Source organism: Chenopodium album, chromosome 6, assembly GCF_948465745.1.
Source record: "Chenopodium album chromosome 6, dcCheAlbu1.1, whole genome shotgun sequence".
In the NCBI taxonomy this organism is placed as follows: Eukaryota; Viridiplantae; Streptophyta; class Magnoliopsida; order Caryophyllales; family Amaranthaceae; genus Chenopodium; species Chenopodium album.
The window spans coordinates 18910984-18922051 of NC_137839.1; the positions used below are offsets into that span (position 1 = coordinate 18910984).

Consider the following 11068-nt stretch of genomic DNA (forward strand, 5'->3'; position numbering starts at 1 on the left):
AGGAGGAGCCATCCACTGCCGCTGCTGCTGCCTGGACCGGCACCACGGCATGCATCGCCGGTGCTCTGCCCACCACCGGCGCCAGAACCACCGCGGTTCCCACCGCCACCGTTCTGCTTCCGACCACCATTTTTCTTATGATTTTTATTTTTCCCAGGAGCAATACCCGAACCATCATGCCCATTTTCTACGTCTCGCGAAGAACCAGCCACCATAGCATATGCCAAGGTTGTTGTAGCTCGCTTTGCCAAGCACGCCTCCTCTAAGGTAAGCATCGATCGGGCTTGGTAAAATTGAGGGAGAGGGTTGTTTTGTCTAATGAAGGTAGCAACACCATTGTATGGTTTCGTAAGACCGGAGACCAATTAAAGAACAAGGCGATTATTACCGAGGCCCCTTCATTTTTCAACTGATTCGGAGAGGCTCTTAAGCCGCTCACAGTACGTTGAAGCATTCGGGAAGTCCTCCATTTGTGTATTCGAAAATTCATGCTCAAGGGTAACGACACGTGAGTTTTGGTTGTCTTGGAATATATCCCTCAACCATCCCGAGCCTCCATTGCTGTAGAGTCAGGTTCAATAGTAGTTTGCAACAATTCATGAGAAATCGTGGAATAAATCCACGAGAGGACAACCGCATCTAAGACCGACCATAGTTCTTTTTCCTCGTTAGTGGAAGGGGTAGGGACCTTCTTCTTTGGGGAAATAATATGGTGGAGAGAACTCTGTGGGAACGAGCATGAATTTTGAAAAGCTCCGCCCATGTAGAGTATTGAACATTCTCCATTTCAAGGGTAATGGGAATGCTAGTTTTGATGTTAGTGACAGTCATAGCGGGATGGAAAGAACTCTTAGAGTCTGCCATGGCTGCTGTTCACAGGAAGATGAGAGAAGAAGAGGAAGAATAGAGAGGGGCGGAACAATTAGGGTGCAGCGCAAAACGCCCTAGACTGCTTTGATACCATAAAGGAATATAATCCGTGAACTTTCTCATTGCATTTCACAGCCAATATATACAAAATACAAAAGCTTATCTTAAGCCACTAATTATGCTACAAAATAGGCAAAAGCTAATTACAAAATATTTTAGGCTATAACTATGGTAATCGAATTATTTACATTGACCAGAAGAGATATATTGTCGGGGCACTACAGTACCTCACTTTTACAAGACTGGATATTTTCTACGCCGTGCAACAGGTATGCTTACACGTGCATGATCCGAAAGATTGTCATATGTCTGCTCTTAAGCGGATAATTCGGTACATACAAAGTACTCTTGAGCATGGTTTGCATCTTTATCCATCATCTATTTCTACACTTATATCCTATACTAATGCTGATTGGGGTGGTTGTCCCGATACGAGACGGTCTACTTCTGGATATTGTGTAGTTTTTGGTGATAATTTGATCTCTTGGTCATCTAAACGCCAGGCTACTCTTTCCAAGTCTAGTGCACTGGTAGAGTATCGGGGTGTTGCCAATGTCGTTTGCTTGTTGGATTCGAAATCTTTTGTTAGAGTTACATTGTCCGATTAAAAAGGCGACTTTGGTGTATTGAAACAATGTGAGTGCTATTTACCTTTCGGGTAACCCGGTACAACATCAATGCACCAAACATATCGAGATGGACATACTTTTTTGTTCGTGAGAAGGTGGCTAGGGGTGAAGTTCGAGTTCTACATGTTCCATCTAGGCACCAAATTACGGACATTTTCACGAAAGGACTACCACGCATAGAAAAAAATCGCGGTCGCAGAAATGGACGCGTTGTCGCGGAAGCGGCTTGTAACGGTCAAATAGAACGATTCGCGGATTTCGCGGTGTGATTTTTTTCCAAAAACTTCACATAAGTCTTTTTTTGAGCTTTTAAATACATTTTTATTTATTTAAACAATATTATTGCCAAAACTACTTTACATACAACCCAATATATGAGATATGGCATTTATAAATTTATTTTACCATTATTTGAGCTTTATTTTATGTTACACTCAAATAAAATAAAAGCTACAGTCAGCTCAGTGTAGTGTATACTCTGTAATACTCCAAAGTCCAAACAGAAAGAAAAGTCTAACCCTTCAAACCGCAAATAAAACATTAAAATAAAAAATAAAAGAAAAAGAAAGAAAGAATTGAGAAAAGGCCACGTGATAAGAAAAGTAAAAAAGAGAAAACAAGCAAGGAAGCCAGCCGCATGCTCGCATCAGAGAGGAGAGAGAAAATAGGACCTGCAAATAGTCATCGCAGGGAAAGAAATTTGGCCGGAGTACAAACTGCTTTCAGCTCGCCTAATTCCCACGACTAAAAGCCCCAATATCTTTCTTTCTTTTATGGCTAGTCTAGTTGTTAATCAGTAGATCTAGGGTTTTATTTTCGAACCTTAGATCTGGAAATTAGGCTGAATATGGATCGAGTTTCTACATTTAACGGCCGCTACAATTATAGAACGGTTATATAACGCCGTTCTACCGTTACGTAACGGCCGTCGCGGCGAGTTGGGTGTGATTTTCAATGCGCCGTTATATAACGGCTTTTTGCAGAACGGTAAGTCCCAAACCCGTTACAAAGCGGCCGTTATAGAACGGAACGACCGCTTTTTAATTCCATGCGTACCACGTGTATTTTAAGGATATTCTAAGCGTCCGTCCGCCTCCCGCTTTGACTAAGGGGGTGTGTTAAGATATATTAGTCATAATATATCTTTTGGTCAATGTAAACATATCGGTTGCCATAGTTATAGCCTAGAATATTTTGTAATTAGCTTTTGCCTATTTTGTTGCATAATTAGTGGCTTAAGATAATTACAAAATATTCTAAGCTATAACTATGGTATCTGAATTATTTACATCGACCAGAAGATATATTATGACTAATATATCTTAAAAATATTGTCTAGAGTTCTAAAGATCTTAGAGGTGTATAGTGTCAAATCAATTACTCTGTGCTTAAATATGCCTTTTGTACTTGTTTTTTTTTAAGATGAATAAATGTTAGTGAATTTTGGTTGATTAAAAGTGAATAAAAAAAAATAAGATTGTAGGGTTTGCATGATTAAGGCTTTGTTCACTTCAGCTTAATTTCAATTCAGTTCAGCTCAGCTCCAATCAGTTCAAGTTCAGTTTAGCTCCTAATTGTCTTCTCTCATAAAATATTCATTCCAGCTCAGTTCAACTCCAATCAGTTCAGTTCAGTTTAGCTCCAATCAGTTCAGTTCAGCTCAGTAAATGTGAACAGGCCCTAAAAGTGAATAAAGAAATGGATAAGGTAAAATAAGACTTATTTAAGGATATTTTTTTTGGATAAAACAGTACTTTTATTTGGGAGGTTAGGGAGTATTAAAGCTCTGAGCTTAATATGAGTTCATATTGTTATTGCAAAGAGAAACTGGCACTAGTAATGACAAAAGGCCGGACTGTGAATATCAGTGAGCCGCAGGCTATATCTGTTGCAAGGGTTCTTATTTAAATATTGACCTATAGGCTATAAATCATAATTTCATACGAAGTAGTATATGTCTTTTAAATTGAAAATTCACTGTGGGAGTTTGCAAACTGACCTTTTACTAACCTGTTTCGTTTATAGCTTTAGAGAACTGTGTCTGGTCCAGACATTTAACAACTTCAACTTGATTTTCAGCTATTGTTGCCGTTATATCCACCCCCTTGTGTTGAATTTCAACTGTGTTTTAAGGTTGCCTACTTGCTTAAGACATTATGTGGTTATAGAATCTCGTTCACTGTCATTTATACAGACAATTTTATTTAGTTATCTGTTGTCAATTACATCATATGTGGTAAAATTCTGGTTACAATTTGCATCTTCTGCTAGCAAACTAAGTATAACAATTTTTCTCTCTCCTCTCTTTTTATCAGAGTAATTTAAATTTTTTATGAAACAGAGCAAATCCTGTTCAAGCTGGATCTCAAGCTGAGTTCTCTCAATGGCTATGTCATGTTCATAATGTTGTTAACAGAAGGTAAGAAACGTGTTTTTATGATTTGGCAAAATATTCTTTTGCAGGCTGGTAAACTTATGAGTAGTTCTAAACTTCTAATTTTAAGCGTCTGATATATGCTGTTAAAAGGATTACAGGTTCTGATACTATTAGGGTGATTGATAATCTGATCTTGAATATGACACAAAAAACTATTTTTCATAATTGCTGAATCTTATGTATCGATTGCATTTCTAATTACTGACTAGCTATAAGCCTATGACTAAATAATCTTTATCACAGCGTATGTGAAACTCCTATTCAAGACCAATTTAATATAAAACTCAAAGTCTAATTTTAGAATTTTGTGACGGTAATCATAATCCTTTTGAATAGAAGACATATTACTTTGTAGAAATGCTTTTAATTCTATTCTTTTCATCTTATTTTGTTCAACAGCCTAAGCAAGCCCATATTCCCTTGCGAGCGAGTTGATGCTAGATGGGGCAAGCTGGACTGTGAGCAACGTCTGTGTGATTTACAGGGAACTACAACCTTTGGGGATGACATCTGAGACTATTCAATCTTCTTTTGTTAATATCAAGATTATCTTGTATGACTTACTATTTGGATTTCTGAGGTTACAAGAGATGAAACTAGTTCTTCCCTACACAACGATTTGGTCCCTCTGAGTTGCATAAATGCAACTTAATGGGTTACTTTATATTCTAAGGAAATTTTGCAAACAAGTGCCAATAACTTATTCGTTTTGGAAATAACTAAAAAAACCGCAGGGTTTTTCTACATTCCTTGAGATATTTACTTTAATATGTTGTATTCCTTCAAACTTGGTTCCATGTGGTACCCTCAGGTCCATATAGGAACCATGTGGCACCCTTGCTGTTATATAGACGTTAATGAATCCGTTAGTTTTTGTGTAAAGCTGCCCTTACTGGCTAACTGCCACTACCGTCTCCAAAACCAAAAATTGCCACAACCACCAGATTTAAACCACTACTACCACCTCCTTAAACCACATCTGAACTTTAAAACAACCACTATCACCTCATGAATCCATCACTATCAGTTCTATCACATTCTTAAACCACCACTAAACGACAAAATCACAACCACTTTTGCTAAACTGTCATAAACACCATCCCTATATCACACAACCACCTCTAAAACTTCCTGAATCAGGAAAACCACCTCCAAAACAGCTGGGTTTTTGTGTGGGGATAGGTTTATAAGGAGGTGGGGGGGGGGGGGGTTTATGGGTGGTTTTTGAGGGTTGTTGGATGCTGGGTTGGTTTTGAAGTCGGTGGGGCTGGCTTTCAAGGGCGGGCGAGGGGTAAGGAGGTGGCGATGGTGTTTTGAGGGTGTAGATCATGGTAGAGGAGGAAGGAGAAACGGTAAGCCAAGCGTCCATTTCTCATAAATCAAGATCCAGGGTACATGTGGTTACTTTTATTTTTAGAGAGAGGGGGGGGGGGGATTTAGAAGTCCAAATGTGAAGGTCCTAAGTCGAATTCACCTCTTTTGACCCAGCCGCGGGACTTGGCCCACCTCGACCCTTACTTGTGCAGATCTTGTGTCACACCTACTCAACCCATGAACCATCTAGCTCGATCTTAACACACCTAGCCGGCATAGTTGGCCTCTTGGTTATAAGTTTGGGTTTAGGTTGACTTGACTTGATTGTGATTCATTTATTATTTTGGTGTACATGAGTTTTTTTTAAAAAGCAAGAGTAGAATATTCAGGTTGTTTTGGGTTGATCAATTAATATTTGATACTCGACTTTGAGGGTAATAACATATGCAGATATGCTTAAGATGTGAACTTGTTTAGTTAGACTATCACAATTGAGACTCGCTTGGGCTCAATTTCGGGTTAGCACATTTAATTAATCGGTTAAAAAAAGCTCAACGCAAACCTGCTATTTTCATGTTAGGTAAACTTTTGTGCACCCTACTCTGAAAGTCTATTACATACACCGTTGTATACTGTTACTGAAAAGGATTAATCGTAATTCACAAGTTTTCGCACCAATTCACAATGCTGTTATTCATGGGGCAGTTTGGCATTTGATTGAACAGCATAATGAAAGAAACATCGAACTGTCATATATGACTGCCTAACAAACAGTTCAACTTACAAAACAACTAAATGCTAAAAACAAATCATGGCGGTCCCCATTTATCCGTTATTCATAAAAGAAAAACAAAATTATTCCATGTTTAATAATTAGGCTTTAGATAAGTATGTTAAAATTAAATAAACGAAATTCCATCCTTTTTTTTAGGTTTAAGTAAGTCTGCTTAAATGAAATAAACAAAAATGAACAATGACAATTTATAAGCTAGAAAGTTTCAACAATGAGAAATAGAGAATATCAAAGTTAACATTGACAACAAGCTATCCCTAAATATTTTTAAGTTAGAAAGTTTCAGCATCTGGTCAATTTAAGCACAACCTAGCTACGAAGCACCCTAATCTTGCTGTGTTCTGTTAGCTTAAAGTACTCTACCATGTTATGAATTATAACGTATAACCAAACCCTAGGATGAACTGCCAGCCCCGGTGTCTTCCAACAGCATGCATTCCATCGTGCGAATTGGTGGAGCTTCTCCAAATTTCAGTAAGTAAGCAGTTTCATATGCAATGCGCAACTGTTGAATGACTTGAGCATCCAAGTATGCATCACAAGTGAAACACCAAACTGACAAGTCACTGTCGGACAAAAAAATAAAAACACAATCAGAAAAATTAGCTGCCAATAGTTCAACCATGTTTTGTCTCTTGATCCCCAGCCTGCCCAGATTATCACATTATTTTACACGGAAAAGAAAAGGAATTAATGCCTTCCAAGAAGCAATAATGTGAGACTTAAGTTATCTTAATTACAGTTTTAATTTAAATATTTGTTTATGCAGATTTTGTTGACATTGATGCATATGATTTGACATGTAGTAATTTGGTGACTAAAAGAATAGAGAAAATGCTAAGAAGTACCTGTAGCTAAGGGCTAGACAGTGGCCTTTCTGCTCGTAATGCTCAAGCATGTGCTTATTTATGAATCGGCTACAAAGGACATCCTTACACAACAAGCATACCCAGTTTTCAGCAGGGTGATGACACCTTAAAAACAGAAACGACAACTGTCAACAGCAGCTAAGAATTTTTAGGACAAGGTTCAATACCAAACTGAAAATTTGTACTTCAGCACAAAGCTTGATATATACACTTCAATACCAAAATGTCTATTAAATAGACTCAAGACCAAACTAGAGAACAATAGAAGAGGCACGGGTAAGATTAATTTCTATTATCAAATTAATGTAAACTTAACAGAAACTTGTCTAGAAAGGGATAAAGGTAAAACAACACAGAAGACAACAGCATAAATTAGGTCTGATTCAAGTAAATGAATGCTTCTAGGCACTAGTGTTGCATCAATTTCTTGTGGATTGGACTTCCTATTTGGTATCAGGCTAGCCAGAAGTACCATAGGCCAGACTGAATAGGATTGAACTCAAACAGCAAGCTTCCCAAAATCCAACGGATGGAAGATGTTAATGAAAGGAGTTAGAAAAGAAAGCAAAATAGAGAACCTAGCAAATAAAGAATAGCTTCCATCATTGACATCTAATTTTTATGCAGGTATAGTACTCAAAGCTTTCTTAAAAAAAATAGTTTAAGGCCTTTTTGTACTTACAGCTCTTTCTTGTGGTCTGCTTTTCATGATTAACTCACAAACACACTAAAGACAAATACTAAGGAAAAATTTGCTACAAACAAACATTTTTAAAGTTTCAAGTTATGCTAAGTTCGCTTTAAAAAACTTGCAGATTCCAATCAATTATCCTACAGAGGTGTTAATTATGTTGAGACCAATCAAATTACTAAGCAGCATGACACATTAGGTGAGTCTGCTAAACACCAAGGCACAAATAGAGTTAAAAGCTTATTTGTGCATAGCAGAAGGGCAGGTGGCATGCGCCACAAGTATCAGTAAAGAAATGTGGAAAACAGAATAAGAATGACAATAGCTGAGTATAGTTAAAGACTTTAAGGTAAGGACAAGCCTCTGGTTGATATATTATAGATATATAACCTAGCAATGGATTACAAGAGCAGTCTGCAACGAACACCCCTAAAGTCCTGACGCTGCAGAGAGTAGCCCTAAAGTGTAGTAACAGCATTAAAAATCCCAATGTACTTAGAATGGAAAGCGCACAAAAAAAAAAATTATCAATCACAAATAATTTCACATTGCATTGATACCTGCGAATAGGAGACAAAATTGGCTAAGGCAGTTACACACTTTCAGGAAGGGAAATAAGAGGTAGAGGGACCTAATCAAGGAAGGTGGAACAGACACCCCAACTCTCATGATCAAATGAAAGAATCATGAAGATAATAGAAAATAAAATTAAAAAAACAACACAAAAGGACTGAACTTTATCTTTACTAACAAGTGACAAAAAAGTGTTTGCTCACTGCCACATCATACTTTGTAAGGTTACAGATAATTACCCTAACAGTGTATTTAATCATTCTCTTCTCACCCTTACCCAACTCCATATACAAACAAGGAATATTGATCTTTCACTCTCCCTACCCTACTAACTTTCTCATTTAAACATACTTATGTTGTTACTTATATTGTTGCACAATCATCTATAGTGAATGGTCATTATGTTTAGGGTGTCTCATCATAACAAATACAAAATGTTATTCTAAGTCAAAAAATTGACCTTATAAACTTATTTGAACAACATTTTATTTTGAAATACAACAGTGCAGTGCCTCTAAAATGATCCTATCATGAAGGTAAAATTGGTACTTGAAAGGCAAGTTCAGTAAGGAATGGTATATGATATTTCAAAATGATTGTTTGCTTGATTAAACACCTTAATCCCATAAGTAGGATCAGCTACATGAACCAACACGAGGACTTTCTAGGAGATCACCCATCCTAGTTTTACTCCCAATCACTGTGGCTCATGTCATGTGATGTGACAAAGTTTCACACTAGTTGTCACTGGCCTACCGTAACCCTTCGCCATAATCAAAATGAGCTTCTTAATATTTTCTCTGCATTCATCCAACATTATTACTAGTTAATCCAGTGTTCATCTTTGTAAATAACATGTCCTTTCCGGCAACAAACGTATGCATAGAAGAACCATATGAATACACCACAATTAGTCAATCACAGTCACATAACAGTAAAATAATTATACATCTGTTCAACATCACATTATTAAAGAGTAAGATAGACATATTACTCTTACCTTAGTAAAAGTCAAACAGTTTGGATGCACAATGGCTACCCATCTCTTCTAATATTAGTCTTTTACAACAATAAAACTGTTTTGATTTCAATCTAACACCTGTCAGAGCACTAGTAGCTCCTAGCTCATTGGGTACCATTGGCTATTCAAAACAATCTTCATTAACTTGTCAATCCCAACTTAACATAACAAACATCACCCATGACACATCAACTCAACCATTTTCAATTACCAATTTTACTATCGTATCGTCTTGTCCATCCCTAAGGCCTCATCGTTATTAATGATATAAGCAGTCCTAAGAGCTAAATACGGAGTATAATAATATTTCAAATAAATAAAAACATTAAACAGTAACCAAACATACAGTACATAACACAAATTACGCGTGATTTTGTCCAAATTCCTAAACCAGTACCAATAACAACACCAATAATTTATTGATGGGCAATTTTCAAAATAATCAAAAATTAAAAGTAAAGAGTAATAATTCATCGAAAGAGAGAGAAAAAGACCTGAAGCAGGAAGTATCAGGGGTGGGAATGTGAGAAAGATCAGAAGTCAAAGAAGGAAGATGCTCACACCATGTTCTTGGCTCCACCCAACCAGAACCACCTCCATATAACAGCAACTCTTCTTCATCTTCGAATTGCTGATTGTTTTATACCCAAAGAAGCATCAAAATTTCAAAACCCAGAAAATAAATCAAGAAATTAAGCATGATTAATTGTTCAAGAGTGAAATTATACCTCTGGAATGGCAGTTGATGATGAAGAACAAGCTTCCCCAGCCATGTTGATGTCGTCTACAACGCTCTCTCTGTAGGAATTTAATTTCAGATTTTACTGCCAAATAAAATATAAAAGCGTACTTGAAAAAAAAAAACAATAATTATGAAATTAAATAAGGCCTATACTTGTTTTTTAAAAAAAAAAAGAAAAAAAAAAAGAAAGGCCTATACTTGGAAAAAAAAGGCCTATACTATTTGATTACTGTTTAATAAAAAAAAGTTGATTGGATTAAAAATTAAGGCTTGATTTTCACTAAAAATTAAAATTTTTTTGTTGAATTGAATTATGTTATCTGAAATTAAAATTTTTAATTGATTTGAAATTCAACTCGTGTTTTAGGTGCACACTTGAGTAACCCATGTAATAGTGACGGAGTTAAGCCCCGTTTACTTTTGTTTTTTTTTAATAGAAGCCCCGTTTACTTTACCTTATTTTTGTTAAACTAAAATTATTTTTAATGAAACAAAATTATATTTGCTAAACTTAAATTATTTTTAATTAACTTAATTTAATTTTAATGAACTAAAATTATTTTTGCTGAACTGAATGATTTTTACTGATTTTCTATTATAATTCTTCTTTAAAAAAACTGAATTTTACTGAACTAAATTTATTTTTACCGAACTGAAATTATTTTTACTAAACTGAAATTAATTTTATTTAATTGAACTTATTTTTACTAAGCTGAAATTATTTTTACTTAATATTATATTTTTAAGGTGAAGTGAACAGGTCTTTACTCTTAAGAGGGCGTTTGATTTGTAGAGTGATATGAGTTTGGAATCAGGAATGAGATTAAGGTGGTATCGTTAGAACTTGATACTTAAAAAATGTGTTTGGTTCAATTTTTAGAATGGAATCTCTCTCTATTTCTTCCTTTTATTTGATACCTAAGGGAATGAAATGTGTCAAATCCACCTCCTCCAAGGTTTCTAAATCCCATACCTCATGGGTTTGAGGTATGAGTTTAAAATCCATACTTCCTCTGTTTTCTTTTATTTGCATCAGTTTGACCGACACATTTGCCGAGACACAACTTTG

General features: G+C 36.0%; 2 protein-coding genes across 2 annotated transcripts in view; one reads left to right on the top strand and one right to left on the bottom strand.

Moving 5' to 3' along the window:
• The window catches only part of LOC145635935 (FAD-linked sulfhydryl oxidase ERV1-like), a 33008-nt gene extending 28271 nt beyond the window's left edge, over positions 1-4737 (top strand). The window contains exons 5-6 of the mRNA XM_081687320.1: positions 3901-3978; positions 4396-4737. Coding sequence (XP_081543446.1) covers positions 3901-3978; positions 4396-4510 — 193 coding nt within the window. The 3' untranslated portion in view covers positions 4511-4737. The remainder of the gene's footprint in view (positions 1-3900; positions 3979-4395) is intronic.
• Positions 4738-6262: 1525 nt separating this feature from the next.
• LOC145634696 (uncharacterized) lies at positions 6263-10102 on the bottom strand. The gene is made up of 4 exons (XM_081686095.1): positions 9986-10102; positions 9752-9888; positions 6952-7077; positions 6263-6669 (listed from the first exon to the last, which is right to left on the bottom strand). Exons 1-4 carry the CDS (start codon positions 10028-10030, stop codon positions 6498-6500), a joined length of 480 nt encoding a protein of 159 aa, XP_081542221.1. The 5' UTR covers positions 10031-10102; the 3' UTR covers positions 6263-6497.
• Positions 10103-11068: the final 966 nt, after the last annotated feature.

Excerpts from the sequence above, each read along its gene's own strand:
- LOC145634696 (XM_081686095.1), bottom strand. The coding sequence starts at position 10,030 with ATGGCTGGGGAAGCTTGTTCTTCATCATCAACTGCCATTCCAGAG. Across the intron at positions 7,078-9,751 it reads CCTGATACTTCCTGCTTCAG|GTGTCATCACCCTGCTGAAA; the intron begins GTCTTTTTCTCT and ends TCTGTTTTTAAG. Across the intron at positions 6,670-6,951 it reads TGTCTAGCCCTTAGCTACAG|TGACTTGTCAGTTTGGTGTT; the intron begins GTACTTCTTAGC and ends TTTGTCCGACAG.